Below are 17,739 nucleotides of genomic sequence, written 5' to 3' on the forward strand. Positions count from 1 at the left end.
ATTCACAACTAGTGGTCCAAATGCTTACTACAGAGCACACACTCAAGTTTACACACTGCATGCGACAAATGAAATCTCAAACTTTACTTCTTGTTTTTTTGTTCCAATTTATAGTTGCATGCGGTCCACCATGGAAAGCAAAACTAAAAATACTGGTACATGCTATTTCTTGTACTGTCTCATTACACAGATGAAGTAACTGGACGCACATAATCTTGCGCCCTACCACAGACTTTTCATTCAAGTCTTGGTGCCTTGGCAAAAGTGGAGATACTGATAATTGGCAGAAATTGAAATGGAAAAGCATGACTATAAGCACATGGTAAGCACAGGAAACCTTATGTCTTATGAGACAGAATAGCAGTAGATACTGTCTTCTCTTTCTCACTATTTTATTCTACCTTTTCCACTTTTTCCCCAAGAGAATCATTCATGTGATCATCCTGATCACACTTTTCTCAAATCCCTCTGATTTTCTAATTTATCTTCTTTGGTATAGCCTACCTTATGTTTTATGGCTTCAGGTTTTGTGAATTGGTAACTGTGGAATATGGTTGGGGTATTTAGCAAAAGGTTTAGGACTTTTTCCAAAACAGCCAATACATTTTTAACTGTTGTCGTTGGTACCTGTAAAACCCCAGATCAGCCTGAAGGTCAGCTGATATGAGTGTTAGAGTTCAGGCTGTTTGTTTGGACTGAAAGATTTCTTTAATGCATGATGGAGTATGCTGCTGGCAATCAGTCACGCGGCTGTTCTAGTTCAGTGCCACCTTTGTGGGACTACTGGCTTTGAACTACTCCAGATTCCGGATACACCAAATGACCTATGCTTAGGCCTGAGGTTTTAGAACCCAACCTGCCAAACAGCTACGCTGAACTGCAGATCCGTCAGGATCCAGTGAGCTAACTGCAGTAGCAGCCCCAGGCTTGCCTAAGGAGAGCAGAGGTAGATCAGACTGGGACTGTCACAGATCTGGAAGATGAAAATGAGTAAGAAACAAGCCCTTTCAATGCAGGTTCTCTGGCTATTTGTTGGAGAAATTGTATCAAATCTTACCACTTGTCTTGAGCTCAGGGATGCTTGAGAAAGTGATGCAATGGACTGTAAATAAACCTGATTATGTAAAGGTAACCTTTTCCCTCATATTCCCATCAACTTACCTCAGGTCCGGCTTCTCCTACACTCCCTCTAACACCGGGAGGCCCAATTGGTCCAAGTGGACCAGGACTTCCATCTTTGCCAGAAGGACCAACTGGACCTGGAGGACCCTAGGAATTATAAGAGAAAGAAGGAATCTATTTTAGCATTTAATAACAAAAAAGCAGTTTACAAGCAGTAACTTTTCAGGAAGCAATACAATTATTTGTGTCTATTACAAAACTTTAAAAAAATCACCCTTTTACTTCTTCTCTAAAAGTAAGAAGGCAGCTTCAATGCTGGTGTTCCGAAGTGAATCACCTCTGTGAACATACCTTGGATCAAATGCATACTTTTTTTCCTGTTACAGGAAAACAGTTACATGGGTTCAGTTCCAGGTGCTACATATACTGGAGTAGCTGCTGTACACCTACACGTATATGGACTAAGAGACAGACCGTCACTTGGGAAAACCAAGGGAAGTCATAGTTCTCCTTTAATTTTGGGTGAATGACATACTTGGGGGTATGAAAGGCAAGAGTAGTAATTAGCAGAGCTGCCACATATATGGCTTTGCATACGCTGTAGCAAAATTGTCTGTAAAAAGAGACTGTAGCCCTGTAGTTATTCTGAAATAATTTTTTTTCTAGCTATAAACTACACCAATGTCAAGTAGAATGTGAAGTAGAAATAAAAATCTGGACAAAAAAAAGCAAGAAAAACCTTAAACATAATACTCACCCGAGGGCCAAATGGGCCTGGAATGCCAGGACTGCCCTGTTCACCAATAGGACCCTAAAAAGAAGAAATTATCATATAATTGTAACATTTAAAGCATATTCCTTTAGTTTTAAAGAATTAGTGTGTGATATATACAATTCTGTAGGAATAGGATTATAATATACATAAGCTATCAGTAGTACCTTTCCCTCTTACAATTAATTTTCATTCTACTGTTCTCTTTTGTCACAAAGTAACAACTAATCACAATTAGATTAATAGAATTTACCAGTGCTTGGTTATATCTAAAGTTGTTTCTGCAGAAAGACTTTGCTTTCATAGCATTTAGAATCAGATAGATTGGCTTACAAAAGAGTAACTGACAGCACTACTATGAAGTGGAAAGTTGCTTTGGATGTGGGGTTTTCTTGTTGACTCTTTTCTTGCATGTTTAAACTTCCAGCTCTTGCAGAGAATCAGTGAGCAAATGTAAAAAAAAAACACATTAAGTTTTCCACCGTATTTCCATTCAATTGCCACTGAAATGATGAAGTTTTTGAAAATACTAGCGAGATACTGCCACAGTACTCCTAGGATTTTGCATTTGATTCCTTGACTATAAAGAGTTCAAACACTGGCAAAAAGGATTTCACACTCTAATGTACTTATCTGAAACTATCAATTTTTGTGATCAACTTGTGCTGGCAGGTTGCGATTGGCATAAATGGAACAAGAGTAGGAGAACACGTATCTTGTAAAGCGCAAGTTTACTTCATCATGCAACAGGATTGCAAAATTACATTAAAAATATTAACAAGTACAGACAGGCCACTTACAAACACCTTGGGGGGGGGGGGGAAATAACTCATGTTTGCCTTTTTTATTTTAAATAACTATGTTCTTGGTACATTATTTAACTATCAAGGAAATAAAATTATAGTAAAAATAGAACAACTTACAGGAGGACCTGGAAGACCTTGAAGCCCAGTGAAACCCCTGTGTCCTTTCTGGCCCCTGTCACCTCGATCTCCATTGTCACCTTTGTCACCACGAGGTCCTTGGGGACCCTGTAAAGGTCAGTGTTCAAATGTAAAATTGTGAACTGAAAAAAATCCCCAGCCTCAAAAATCTCTCACTCACTTTTAGACACTGCATTCAGACCCCTTTACTTCTAAAGCTAGAAAGAAGGTCAGGGTAGGGCAACTCCTAGAACTAATTTTTTTTACCAAAAAGTAAGTAAATAATCACAGAAAACAGTGCTATACTTAATTATAGTTTAGCTGTGGTAAATTTAGTCTATTTAGCTTCATAATACAGTCACAAAAAGCTTGAAGTAAAGATACTAAATCATTTACCTAAATTTGTAAGATTGAGGGTTTTTTTTTTTCTTACTGGATATGGCAAATCATTTTTGCAGATGAGATTGAAATATTGTGGATCTCTCACAAACTCATAATGATAAAACATATTTTCAGTATGAAATCCTCCATCTTGCATCTTCACTTCTGACAGCTCCTTTCACCTTCACTATGATTAAAATACAGCTGAAGTTCTATTCCCTAACTACAGACAATAATGTTCAGGCTCCCCAGTACAAACAGCTTGGTTTTATTACCATCACAATTTCACTCTTTCTATTTTTGATGGTTTTAAACTTTTTATACTAATTCAAGAATCACCGGAAAAACACAGCTTCTGCTTTCAATTCTGTATTTCTCAGCTCAAACTGCACGCTAAATTTCTCAGTGCCAGATTCCAAATAGCTTATCAATGGCATCATTATTACTAACTACTCAATAAACCTTTCCTGTATCTCATATGACATTTGCTTAGGGACAAGACAACATTCTTTTGGATTTCTCAAGATTCCAATTAATTTTTTGTTCCAAGCTTGGATTGTAAAAGAGTTATGTAATGCAAAAAGATGGGTTTTGTTTGTTTTTCCATTTGGACTGAAGTCAATCTCCTAAGTTTCATTAAGGCAGTTTCATGGGAACAGGTGATTTTGCTATATTTTTGCCATTTTTGTCAAAAAAAGTGCCTTTTTGTTCTGCATTCATTTCCTTACCCCTTATTTGAATTGTCAAACACAGACTCCAGCAATTTGCTAACTGAATTCCTACCATCATCTGGACAGCAACAAACTCCAAATAAATAGGCTTCCAAAGCATTCATTATATCTTTGCAGTGTTGCTAAAGACAGTCTAGAAATACTAGTGTATCCAAATAGATTTGTACAGGTTTGCAGGTCAGAAAACTACCTGTATCCACTTGCAATCCAGACACTAGAAGTTGAAGCCCTCACTAAAGGTTGAAGCCCTGTTTAGCATTCTCATTTAGGTCCAACTTCCACAGTGACCATGGAGTACTTACAGGCAAACCTCTTTTTCCTGCACGACCTGGGGGACCCATCGGGCCTCGAGAACCCTACAAAGATTGCATACAGAAGATATGTGAAGCAATGCACAAAAGCAAACACAAGTTTGTTGTCCTGTTGTTTGGTTTTTTTTTTTTTCATTTGGAAAGTATTAAAAAAAAAAAATAATCTCACTTACAGTTTCACCTCTTTGACCCGCATCTCCTGGAGGGCCAACAGGACCTGGAGTTCCTGGGCCCCCTGGGGAACCTGGTAAGCCTGCAGGGCCAGGTTCACCACGATCACCCTGCAAAAGATAATTTCAACATTATTGATCTAAAGAAGACCAGACTAGACCAACGCAACAAGACTCTAGCATTGCTGATCTATTTTGTATCAATTAGAATTCACAAAGATATTAATTCTGTAAGAACTCGAGTCTGAGTTTGCGGAGATGGGTGCTTTTAGCCAGGTTTCCTCAACTTTGAAAGACACTACTTATTCAAAGATGTGATAAAATCTCAGAACAAGTTCTCCATTCAAGTTAACTGAATGGAGAGAAAATCTACAGTAAGTCAATAACGAAATGGAGATTTCCAGAAGTGACTTAAGAAAACAATATATTCTTACACGTTCTCCAACTGCTCCATCTCGTCCAGGAGTACCATCATTGCCAGCAGGTCCCTAGAGTTACAGAATAAAAATAGAGGGTATTGATCAACTCTGTAATTTTGAATTGCCATAAGAACTAGAAAGTTCTCCACCTCTAACTTCAAGTCAAGGAGAATAACCACTGGACTGGATTTTTTTGTTTGTTTGTTTGGGGTTTGTTTGTTGTTGGGGTTTTTTATTTCATATTCTGAGGTTCTAATACTTACCTCTGGACCACCTTCACCTACAGGCCCAGTGGCACCTGACTGGCCAATAGGTCCTGGGGGACCTTTATCACCAGGTGGCCCTGTGGGACCTTGTTTTCCTGGTGTCCCCTGGAAAAGGTGAGAAATATATCAAAATTCAAATCATAAAACAAAGAAAGCACAAAAAATCCCTTGCTGCCTGCAAAACACTACTCATTAATCCAGCCTGAAGTACTATTTTTAACTTCAAACCTGACAATGAAGGAAAATGTTCTTCTAGATTTTGAATATATATTTAATTCATTGTGTATTTTTAAGCAGTTTAATTGTGTTATCTGCTTTTGAATAGGCTTTTATTGACTAGGCACTGCACTTAAAATTGGTCTATCTAGCAGCAACTCTCTTACACATAAACTCTCCTGATATATCGATATGTCCGATGGCATTACCTGCAATAGGTAATGTCTTCCGCCTGGAATAATATAATGTAGTTTGAAATGAGTAACATGATGTTTTTGTTGCTGTTATTGGAGTTTTTTGGGTTTTGGTTTGGTTTTTTTTCCCCTCCATCTCAACACCAACAAACCTTGTTAGCCTGAAATAATTTCTGGCCAACTTTATCTATGAATTGTTTTTATTGATCCAGTGGTAATGGCAGATCTTCCATACCATTCCTTTTAATAATAGTCCGTTTAATGATTTGATCTCCTGGATCATAAGACTATCCAATAAATATCTATAAATCCTACCTTAAAGCAAAGAAAGAACAAATGGCAATTTTGAAGACCATAATTCACAATTCATGAAATAGCAGTTACAGAATATTTACTTATATTCAACGACCTTTGGGAACCTAAATGAAAAGTCTGAGATTTTATTTTTTTTTTTTTGTCAAGTTTTTAATTTTAGTCAAATAGGAACATTCTGGCTAGAAGTCTTAATGCCATTAACCACTTACTCTTGATCCAAGCTGAGACCTTCCCTTGCGGCAGAAACAAAATCTTCCACCTCATGCACCTGCCTGGGATTTAACTATTTACTATTCTCTCTATATTCTCTCCTACAATTGGATTTTTCCAACTTTCTCCTAGTGCTATGGGGCACTATGTTCTGAATCCCACAAAGATTATGAGAATGCCCCAGCTGGTGGCATATTGACTTGGTTGTTACTTACTGCAGGACCCGGCAGCCCTGGCATGCCTCTTTCTCCTCGTTGTCCTGGCATACCAACAATACCTCTTTGACCAGTAGTTCCTGCTGGACCAGGGGGTCCATCCGGGCCCTGAAATACACAAAGGATAAAACATTACAGTAGCAATAAGGGTAAGTATCAATGAGACCAAGCCTAGAGCTGGCCCAGGAAAAGTTAGTAACATCAACCAGGACTTACCGGCTGCCCATCGTCCCCTGCATCACCCTTGTCCCCAGGACCACCAGGAGGACCAGCTGGCCCTCGATCTCCCACACGGCCATGAGAACCGGGATCACCACGAAGACCTGGGGGACCTTCTTTTCCTGGCTCACCAATTGGCCCAGCAGGCCCTGGAGCTCCCTAGGAAAATTAAAACACCTCACTACATTGGACCTTTTTCTGATCAGGACAACCAAAATCTAAGGATTGTGTTTTGATTAACTAGAAGCGTGCATATGCTAATGGAAGGCCCAAAGTGTGACTGAGTTAAAAGCTTATGAAAAGCTTATTAGTTCATAAACAAGATGAAACAAACATCTAATTATGTCCAAGCTCCCCTCCAATTTGCAATTCCAAATTCCTTTCTTATATTTTTTTTTAACTTCGCATGTACAGCTACTGCTAAAAACCCCACCTTTGACCATTCTTCCCAATATCATCAAGCTAAAGTCTACATTCAAATTTTTAGTTTATATAGCACAAATTCGCATTTTAAATGGACCTTTGTTAACTTTTCAAATACTTTTAAAAGACTTCACATGTATATTATGCTTTCCATAAATGTCACATTTTGATAAACTCACTGTGAAAGCAATCAAAACATTAAAAAGCATAGGAAGAGAGTAAGTGACAGTTTTCTGTGTGGAGCTGGATCCTCACTTGTTGATTGACAGATAATATTTTCGTGTGTGTGTTTCTGAAAATGTTTAGATAGAAGGAATTCTGTGGGGGGCTTTTTATTTATTATTATTCTTGTTTATTTTAATGGATTTTATGATCCACCAATGAAATAGCCTGGTAGGGGGCCCTTCCTGTCCCAAAAACTCTCCTAACTTCAGTCACGACTGAAGGGACAGGAAAGTATAAAGTGCAAGACAATATAGGTTCATGTTTTGTTCCTGTAAGCAATTAAGTTATTAGAGCAGCTCAAACAACTCAAAGCCTAATTGCATTGTAAAATCTTGCACTAATTTGGACACACTGACACCAGATCAAGCCCAAGACTGATGAGTTTTATTTAATACAGTTGGTTGTAAGCATGAAGTCATAGAAGTCAGTGCTGACAAGCTGTTATCTATAGCAGCAGGCCATAAAACACTTCTTCACCTTTCCTGTTGTATTCTGTCTTAAAGTTTTTAAAATTTATAAAACACACCTATTAGGAATATGAAACTTGACTTACAGTAGGTCCTGGAGGCCCAACTCTTCCAGCAGATCCTGGGAATCCAGTAGCACCCTAAAAAAAATACATCTTAATGCAAACTTTGTTGCAAGAAATACAGCACCGGGTCCCTCAGATGTTCTCAGTTGAATTAGTAAGCAAACAATAATTATCTATTATAATTAACTAAGTTAATATGTAATATAGAATATAGTATACATTATTATATCTAATGCTATTATATGTATTAAATACTATAGAATATATCATACATAATAAATACATAATATTGCATATTACATGTTATGTAAGTAATTGCAGACTGAAAACCAAGCTGAAATGAGGAATGATGCACACATTACATAAAATTTCAGGATTAAATTATCTGCACCTGGGTCAAAAAGTAAAATTTACTTACAGGTGGACCCTGAGTTCCTCTACCACCTTTCAGACCAGGAACACCTTGAGGACCCTAAGAGGAAAGGAGAATGAGAGGGGTGATAGGGAACACTCAGAACATTTTTTAAACAAGCAAGGTTAGTCTATGCCACTGGTTCTCTGATTATGTTACTTATACTTACTGGTGGACCAGGAGACCCAGCAAGACCCTGTGGTCCTGGAGATCCAGCATCTCCTTTCTGTCCAGGTTCTCCAGGTTCACCTTTCACACCTGGCTGACCATCAGGGCCCTGTAAGAATATTTAGGAGAGAAATAATATATAGGAGAGACATTAGGTCAGAGAACAGCAAATCTTTCCAGCCTAAAAGTAATTTTGCAGGGAATTTCTAAAAGGCAAAAGATAATAGGAGAATATGTCAGCCCACAAAACACATTAAGCATTTGCTTAACAGTTCAGTTGAAGAGAACTGCAACATTTCACCACAGTCTTTAGAAGATCACAAATGAGATATTTTGAACAGCATGTGAAGTCAGAATTTCAGTTTAAAATATTCTCTTATCTAGCTCACATTTTCCTTTTCTTTAGATTTTCTATTTTCCTCATCATCTATTACATACTTAAAAGTAAAAGGGACTAAAAAGGCATTGCCTTTTCTAGTCTTGTTTTTTTCCTCCAAAGGAAGCATGTACCTGATTTTTTTTTAAAGGTCTGATACAGAGTATTTATGCTGTGGGAATGTTTAGGGTATTCAGTGGAAAACTCATAAACCTTCCATTTGGTCCATCAGCTCATTCCAGCCTTCACTACTCAGGGCACAAATCTTTGATGCCTTCAGTAGATGACACTTTATAACTTGCCTCATTCTAATCCCAAAGGAGCAACATAGCATATTCATGAAAATATGAATCTGGTGAACAATTACATAATTTTATCAACAAAATCACTTTTTAACTGTCTAGGGTATTTATTGGCCCTTTACCTGAAAAAAAGAAACAGCTCTTTCTGCAATGAAAATGCTACTCACGTTCCAGAACACTGCAGTATTACTCATAATGAACGAAACTAAGCATGTCAAAGCATGACTACAGGAAACTCATTAGTGTCACAAAACACATACCGGGGGACCAGCAAAACCAACAGCGCCAGTTGGGCCATTTTCTCCTCTGGAACCCTGGCCAACAAAATTAGAATAATTGTATTTAACAATTGTCTTTCTATATACAGAATAATTCACAGAAGGATGTTAACTCTCTACTATCATAAACGTGCTTACACTTTTGCTCTATTAATCAGAATTAATGAACTTTTAATCATGAAATAAACAATGCTAGCTGTGATGTTAACATCTGCCTTGTGTTCAAGATTATATTTAAACTTTCAGAATTTAGAGACGGAAGGCATAAGCAAGCACTAAAAGCACAGTAGGTGAAATTCTGCTCACAACTACTTCCACAGATGGCACAATTAGCTGAAGAGCACATATTTTATGCATATTCCAATGAGATAGACTGGGAAAAAAACACAGTAGTTCAAAGATGTATTCTTCTACAAGATCAGAATGGCTATGACCTGCTTCAACTCAGCTTTCCACACAACATTTGTTTGGAAAAGGAGCTGAAGTCTGCCAAGATCCAGCACTCCCTAGAGGAGTGGAAGCTGTTCCAGTTTACACTGGAAATAAGATTGCTCTGATTTATGACAGAGACATAATCAATTCCAAGCAGTATGAAGGATCTAGAAGGGCTGAGCCTCTAATTCGCTAATCAAAGTCAACCCTTAAAATCACAGATTAACAGAATATGACAAGAGTTAACATAACTAGAGGAACTCAGGTATACCTCTGCTCTTTGTCCATCTAGATAGTTGTATGGTTACAGTAGTATCTGGTATAAGCATGCTTTGAACAATTAAAAGTGGTGGTGCAGTTTCAGGAGTGAGGTAAATGAGGGTAAGTCTCTGTAAATTTTGCCCTAACACAAGTATAGGGCCAAGGTAAAAAATCTGCTACTTGTTTTTGCAAGTGCACAGCATCAAGAAAGAACTACAGATTTTATCTACAAAGGAAGGGGAGGAAAAAGAGGAAAATATATCAGCAAATGAGACAAATGGCTGGAGTCCGAATAAGTGTTATATATTGTCAACTTATGTCGGTCAAAAACCGAACATGTTTACTCACAGGGTTTCCACGGGAGCCAGGAGGACCAACTAGACCTCTAGGACCTGGTTCACCCTTAAAATTAAATTAAAGGTTATTATTTCCCAAGTAACTTATTTGACAAGTAGCAAAAGTGCCAATACAGTGCGATAATATCGAGAAACTTCAGTAGGGAATTGAATAACAATCTGTTTACCTTTTCACCAGTGGGACCTGCTGGACCCATTGGGCCTATTGGACCAGGAAGACCCTTTTGAAAAATTAAGATGAAAAGAAGTTAGAGAAGTTGTGCTTCAAAACAGTTAGTTTAAAACTTTTCATATGCTAGTATTTCCATACGCTTTTTCATTCCTTTAAAGTCTTGTCCTTTATCTCAGAAAACTTGTTGGGCTTTCTTTATCTAAAACTGACTTGAATTTCCTCTCCCAGTGACCAAAATCCCACATCTCAAAGGACCTGCTTTCCTTCATTCTCTTTTTTCACTTACTTCATCTCCTTTATGTAGTGTTTGTGCATAAGGCCAGTGATTAAAAAAAACCCATGCCGGCATTATTTTGTTCTCTCAGGAGAAAATTCAGTCCTTTTTCCCCACTTGCACTGAAGCTCCTTCTCTTATGCTAGTATTTAACTGTTTCAATTATCTTTAAAGTGTCCATCACTACTTCTGAAGATTCACTGATATCTTGCAAACTCCTTAAGTGTCCTTTGTGTCTTCAGGAACAGTTAAGTTGCAAATTTTCCATTCAGACCCATCAACTCCACATAATGATCCTACAACATTAACTATATTACCTTCCTGAATAGATACCCGAATTACAGTTCTCTTTAATTAGAAGCGAATACCAAAACTAGCACCAAGTTTGTCTTGAACAAAATTCCCCCTCCCACAAAAGAACTGCTCTGGAACTTAGTTCAAACTGTAGAGAAATATAGAAAAAGAAGGCATTAACAAGGGATACTGTAAATGCCATTAATGCTCTAGTGTTCATTAGCAGAAATATCTGCAGATACCTGACTACAGAACAGGGATGTACATTTAGCTCACCATTACTTTAACCTCTCACCAGTTACTGTAAGCTAAGAACACACCTTACAATGACTAAGAACTATTTTGTATCTTTGGATAATATCTGACTTGTATAACTCATTTCAGCTCAGAGCTGATATTTTTAAGGTAGTGTTTCTGTACACTAAGGTTTCACCAAAGACCTTTTGCTCTTTTAACAATAAATTTAGGCCAGGCAGAATCCTTATCTTTTGAATATACCTTGCTTTGCAAACACCTAGCAGTTAGTACTCCAACTGGTTTGCAAAACCCAAGATTCACGTAAGAAGTAACTCAACTTCTGGGAAGAAAATATGGTCAGTGAATACACAGCAAACCCAGTGCTTTGGGGATTATTGCACAGCTGGTCTATGCAGAAGAGCATATGTAACATGACTTGAAGAGATTCACCATGTTATTTATGCATAGGAGATTCAAAGCTTTACAGTAGTCAGTGACTTACTGCCCATATGGGGCTTAGTACTTTTACTGGAATTTTCACCTGTGAAACTCAGGACAGACCACGTGGAACTCAGTCCAAACAAGAAGGTGGCATCTGCCTTAGTACAAGAGTAAGAGCTGGAAGGGCTGCTTTTTTGTTTTATATATATATATTCTACCTGTCCCTTTTTCAATATTTTTACTATAGTCAGCTTAGCTGAATCCCAAATCAACACACTACTTCTAGGAATCCTTTCCTTTGATATCTTAACTCCACTATTGATGATACAAAATAGGGGTTTGGGACACAGACATCCCAAACCACTCTGCACATAGTATCACCAGGCTGAGTAGCGTTTAACTCCATGAGTTGAGTACCCTAGCAAAACAAACATTCTGGTGAGTGAAGAACAGGTTTAAATAGGGTGATGGATTTACTTACTCTTGCCCCGTCATTGCCAGCTGTACCTTCAGCACCCTTCTCACCTACGCCGCCCTATGGAAAATACCCAGAAAGTCTCAGCTATAACACTAGATGCTGAATACCCTGGAATAATTGCAGTATTAACAGACTGGTGACTTGACTCGAGACAACAGAAGTAAACACTTACTCTATCACCCTTGGGGCCAGGTGTTCCAGCGATCCCTCTTTCTCCAGGCATACCTTGAAGTCCTGGAGGGCCTGCATCACCAGGTGTCCCACTAGGGCCTGGACTTCCCTGAAGCAAATAAAGAACAAGTTGCTGTCTATTCATCTGTGAAGTATCTTTGTCTCCAGGCTACAGAACACATTGTGCCTGTGTTAAAGTCTCTAGGGCACTGTTTTAAGTAATAATTTTCTCTTAAAGTTGGACTTTATTCATGTCCAAATACTTTTCCCATTGTGTTACTCAGGAAGTTCAGTTGTAATACTGAACTGTAATACTGTAGTCCTTCCAAAGACATTAGTACTTACTTAGTGCATGAGAACAGGCAAAAAAAGAAACTCGCGCATCTTTCCACCTTGATGCCACATGGTTCTATTACACAAAGTAGCTACAGGTAGAAGTTCCAGGGGCAGAGTTGCTGTATTTATGCTTTGGCTCTCACAGCTCATGTCTCACATTACTAGACACAATCCCTACTTGGGGTGACCTTCCTAAGCCTAACTAAATAGATTGCAGGTGAAAGAAATGCATGGTGTTTTCAGCATTTTCTTTTAAATATTTATCCCTGCCAAATGTCTTTATACAAACTGAAATGGCTCTTAAAACATTGCTAGAGGGTTTTCTGCAGTTCAGAAACGGATTTGCCCAGTTTTACTGAGAAGCACAGAAGCCATTCTAAACTTCAGACCTATAAAAATTAATACAAAATGTGATTTCTCAACATTTTAGTATCTTGTAATTTATTAATATTTTTATACTGGTATAAAAATGGATTTTACGTCTCCCTAAAGCCCTTTTCATGAAAGAGATCTTGTTTATATGAGCTATCCCTTTTATAACTAAAAAAACCCCTCTATGTTTGCTTGCATGAGCAGTATCGTACATTACATTACTGCAGCAACACAAATCTCCATTCAGCTTACCTTTGGACCATCAGGACCATGGCCTCCAGCCATACCCTTTTCACCCTGGAGTCCTGATGCACCTGGTTCTCCCCTCTCTCCTGGATTGCCACGTTCTCCCTACAAAATTAAAAACTATTACTTATTTGGAAATCAGGGTTCTGTTCTGGTAGACAAAATCCTAAATACACTGTAAGTGCAGCACTGCTATTTGAACAAAGAGCCTGTGAACAAGTTCTAGGAGAACTGATCAAATAAAAAAAAACAGCTTTATGCTTTTCTTGTTAAAGGTAGAGGAAATAGCATGTTCAGCCTGGAGAAGAGAAGGCTGCATGAAGACCTCATAGCAGCCTTACAGTATCTGAAGGGGGCCTATAGGGATGCTGGGCAGGGATTCTTCATTAGGAACTGTAGTGATAAGACAAGGGATAACGGGTTCAAACTTATATTGGGGAAGTTTAGATTGGATATAAGGAAGAACTTTACTGTGAGGGTGGTGAGGCACTGCAATGGGTTGACCAAGGAAGCTGTGTTGTCCCTGGTGGTGTTCAAGGCCTGGCTGGACAGAGCCTTGGGTGACATGGTTTATTGCAAGGTGTCTCTGCCCATGGCAGGGGGCTGGAACTAGATGATCTTAAGGTCCTTTCCAACCCTACCTAGTCTACGATTCTATGTTGTTCAGCAAACTAAACCCCATCATTTCTTAGGTGTAAACAAAATCGTTTAGCAGCTAGTACTCAACACCACTTCATGAGCTACAAAACTGTTAAAGGTGGTAGGTTTTACAGAAGCCATCTTAAAATGTATCCATGTTTACAACAATTTTGTTGGTGGGGAAAAAGTGAAATACTCACTTTAGATGTTGAAGTCCACATTCTATGTCAACTGGCAACCTCAGAGAACTGTTAGAAATGTTTAAACTCTCATAGAAAACACTTACCCTAGGGCCCAATGGACCAACTGCTCCAGGATCTCCAGGCACACCCTAAGCAGAACAGGACTCACCATTAGAATGAGAGCATTATTTATGAATAATGCCTTACAGTTATGAAAGTTAGAGATAAAAAATTAATTTTCAAAGTACTATGAATGTAGATGGCTAGTTCTGACTATTATTTGTCCAAGACAAGAGCAGAGTCCAAATCAGTCCAAGAAGTCGGTCAGATTCTAGAAAATATTTTTTCCAAAAAGCAGTCCTCAGACAGCTTTCAGACTACATCAGTACATATTTTGAAACAGAGTGGGAAATTAAATTACAAAGAGAAAAAATGGTAAAAGTACTTCATGAAATGCATTCTTGTAACATTACACAGAAATTACCTGATCACCTGGCTTTCCTCCCTCACCTGGAGGACCTGGTGGCCCAGGCAAACCCTGTAAAAAAAGTAAAAAAAAAAAAAAAAAAAAAAAAGATGACTAAGATAGTAGAAAATTATGTAAATCTCGGTTTAACTAAGACACCAAGAATATCAGAGTAGTATTATACCCCATACTAGAGTATGCTCTCAGAGATCCCTAAGAAAAAGATACATGAATACTGCATCAAAGTGTTTTTCCTGTTCTAAATGGCAGCCTTTCTTTAATGTTAATTTGTAGGACGAAGGCATATCAACCCTAAAAATAAAGTTCTCTATTAATAGAGGTTGACTTAATTAATATTTTATTATCAAAACAATTCTTTAGCTCTATATTTGGCACATCTTTGGAAAATCTCCAAATTAAAACTGAAAAACAACAAAGGTTCTCTCAAGGGATACAGAGCTGGTATTTAAGCCTTTGCCAGCTCAGTTTAGCGCACAGCTGATGTGAAAGCTAAGTACCACTCATTATTCTTAACGTCGCTGCCTTAGTTCTGAAGTTGCGTTTTGTTATACATCATTTGTTTGAATTTCTCCAATTTAAGTTGACATCGGTTTTTAATCTTTCTTTAAAAAAACATGAATGCACATACCTGAAACCCTGTAGGACCTGGAGGGCCTTGTTCTCCTCTTTCTCCTGCTAGACCCTACACAAAAGAAAGTAGTAAGTATACAGCAGAGGAATACAGACAGGCCTCACAATTTTTCTTCTCTCTGAATATGTGTATTTTCAATTATGTGTTTGTTTATTATATATTTTTACTTAACCCCGGGATAAGGCATACCTTATCTAAAAGATGTACTAAAATGTACATCATTTCTCTAAGATCCTCCCCTGGAAGTTCTGTGCTGGCATGGAAACAGTTCCATTGAAACTAAGGAAGCTAGGGGTATGAACTACGAGAAAATTTTGCTCCCTGCCCTATTTTTTTGTAATGGTCAGTAAAAGGAATTAAACTACTAATATATTATTCAACACAAAATTTCCCATTTTCTAGGAAAAAAAATTCTTTAAATGTTCCTGTGATTTTTTGTTTGGAATCAACAACCGGCATGAAGATAGATAAAAACAGAAGCAGAAGAGCAATGAATGAATGGAGTGACTGGCAGGTAGGCAGAGTGGTAAAAGCTGACTTACGGGTGGGCCAACAGGACCAGAAGGACCAACTTCACCATCTTTACCAGGGGCTCCCTGAATTAAAAATAGCATAGGAAGTATTGTATAGTGAACATACATAACAGAAAAGCACCATATTTTGTTATCACTGCAAATAGCAGTCACACTCACTCTCTGTCCTGGGACACCTGCATTGCCTGCTTCTCCAGGTTTTCCAGGATCCCCCTGATTTGCAGAGTTAAAATTTACTGGGTTTAGATATATCTATTAAGATATATGCAAATGTTTAAAGTTAAACAGATCTTGGGTACCAGGTGCCATACTCACACTACTACCCTTTGGGCCAGGAAGGCCCATGCTGCCTGGCTGACCTCTGATTCCAATTGAACCTGCAGGACCTGGACGTCCATCTTCTCCAGGAGCACCCTGCAGGGATAAAGCATTTTCCACATTTGATTATAAATGTATTTATGCTTATGAACTTATTTACCCCTGTAAAATGTTTGCATATATATATATTAAAAAAAAAAAAATTTTGTTTGGTGCTGCAGTTATCAATCAACTTGTTTTTAAGACAGACACAGCTGTAGCCATACTGCTGGATTTAACTAAATATTATGCAATTTTTATAGTAGAGCCACTAATACTTTAGTGCTTTCCTGAAGAGACAGTTAGAAACGATACTGAGTTCAAGATGGCTTAAAAATATTGCAGCAGCTGCTAAACAACAGATACTGCTGAAGAGGCAAAACTAAACGTACAGTATTTGCACTATTTTTGGAGCCAGGAATCTAAGGTGAACAGAAGATGAGTTTGCAGAAATCAAGAAAACTGAAATTAATAAAGTAATTTCAGGGAGTTGGGATCCTTGAATTGATCTGCATTAATTAAAAGTACTAAGTTTTTGTGTCACTTACCAGGGGGCCAAGTTTTCCTTCAGGGCCTTGAACACCTGGATTTCCTGTCAAACCCTAAAAGTAAGAGTAACATTGTTGTTAAGGTTCTGCATATAATTCTAGAACAATAGAGAAATGCAAATAAATGCAAAAGACATGCTCAGTTACTACCATAGTACGAACTTTTCTGTATCAAAGTTGTTCATCTTTGTCTTCACTTTACAGCTTCATCCCCCACTGTCTTTGATCTTCGTTTTTCCTATTCTTTTTTCCCCTGTTCTTGCTTTTACACCTCTCAAGCTTCTCACAGGCTCATCTTTATTTCTGCCATTATCTGATCTGTAACACCCCTTTCTCTGCTTTTGTGATATTCCAAATTCTCCTCAAATATTTTTCCTGAAAAATTCTCTAGATGACATGCACCACTCAACTATCAATCACCAGTTTAATGAAGGTTGGACCTCAATTAACTCGCCCCTTAGTTCAGGTTATCTGTGGCAACTATGTGCTTTACAAGCACACCCCCTTCAGTTCCCCTGGCTTGTCCCAGTCAAGGTCATTTCTCCTTCTTCAGAGGCAAGTGGAACGTGTGCTTACCAACATTAGCAGGAAGACAGACAGACATTTTGGCCTTTACCCTTTAAATAGCTCCACTGAAACAAGTCTGTCCTATTATAACAGCTTCTTAATTCTGCAAAGTTCATTGTTGCTTTCTGAAAATGAAAAATGCCGTGGTTTATAGTGTACTGCTATTCGTTCCTTACCCTTGCACCTGGGAGGCCAGGTTCACCGGGACGCCCAGGATCTCCCTGACCTCCTTTAGGACCAGAAGAACCTGCAGGACCACGCTCCCCTTGGGCACCCTAGAAAGATACCATTAGGCTACAAGTTAAGAGGTGGAACAGCAACTGTAAGGGAAGGTTAAATAAAACAGGTATCTTCTATTAAGGATCTATTCTTTTGCAGAGTTCCAAATAATTAATGCTTGTTATTATTATTACTACTACTACTATTTTCCCAAATTATTATTTAAAAGTTGTCACTTAAAAAAAAATATTATTTTAGAATCCCTGCATTTTTACTAAGTGAGGGACTTACAGGAACACTAGACCAATAAATATGTGAGCCAGTTT

General features: G+C 38.1%; 1 protein-coding gene across 1 annotated transcript in view; it reads right to left on the reverse strand.

Annotated features, from left to right (window-relative positions):
• COL5A2 (collagen type V alpha 2 chain) overlaps nt 1–17,739 on the reverse strand; it is a 113,644-nt gene that overhangs the window by 6,711 nt on the left and 89,194 nt on the right. The window contains exons 25-50 of the mRNA XM_065669885.1: nt 17,371–17,469; nt 16,628–16,681; nt 16,038–16,136; nt 15,882–15,935; nt 15,732–15,785; nt 15,187–15,240; nt 14,556–14,609; nt 14,176–14,220; nt 13,257–13,355; nt 12,298–12,405; nt 12,129–12,182; nt 10,397–10,450; nt 10,222–10,275; nt 9,163–9,216; nt 8,226–8,333; nt 8,063–8,116; nt 7,666–7,719; nt 6,462–6,623; nt 6,246–6,353; nt 5,093–5,200; nt 4,845–4,898; nt 4,414–4,521; nt 4,232–4,285; nt 2,818–2,925; nt 1,880–1,933; nt 1,162–1,269 (exon numbers count right to left, since the gene is read on the reverse strand). Coding sequence (XP_065525957.1) covers nt 1,162–1,269; nt 1,880–1,933; nt 2,818–2,925; nt 4,232–4,285; nt 4,414–4,521; nt 4,845–4,898; nt 5,093–5,200; nt 6,246–6,353; nt 6,462–6,623; nt 7,666–7,719; nt 8,063–8,116; nt 8,226–8,333; nt 9,163–9,216; nt 10,222–10,275; nt 10,397–10,450; nt 12,129–12,182; nt 12,298–12,405; nt 13,257–13,355; nt 14,176–14,220; nt 14,556–14,609; nt 15,187–15,240; nt 15,732–15,785; nt 15,882–15,935; nt 16,038–16,136; nt 16,628–16,681; nt 17,371–17,469 — 2,016 coding nt within the window. The remainder of the gene's footprint in view (nt 1–1,161; nt 1,270–1,879; nt 1,934–2,817; nt 2,926–4,231; nt 4,286–4,413; nt 4,522–4,844; nt 4,899–5,092; nt 5,201–6,245; nt 6,354–6,461; nt 6,624–7,665; nt 7,720–8,062; nt 8,117–8,225; nt 8,334–9,162; nt 9,217–10,221; nt 10,276–10,396; nt 10,451–12,128; nt 12,183–12,297; nt 12,406–13,256; nt 13,356–14,175; nt 14,221–14,555; nt 14,610–15,186; nt 15,241–15,731; nt 15,786–15,881; nt 15,936–16,037; nt 16,137–16,627; nt 16,682–17,370; nt 17,470–17,739) is intronic.

Source organism: Lathamus discolor, chromosome 3 (genome assembly GCF_037157495.1).
Source record: "Lathamus discolor isolate bLatDis1 chromosome 3, bLatDis1.hap1, whole genome shotgun sequence".
Lineage (NCBI taxonomy): Eukaryota > Metazoa > Chordata > Aves > Psittaciformes > Psittacidae > Lathamus > Lathamus discolor.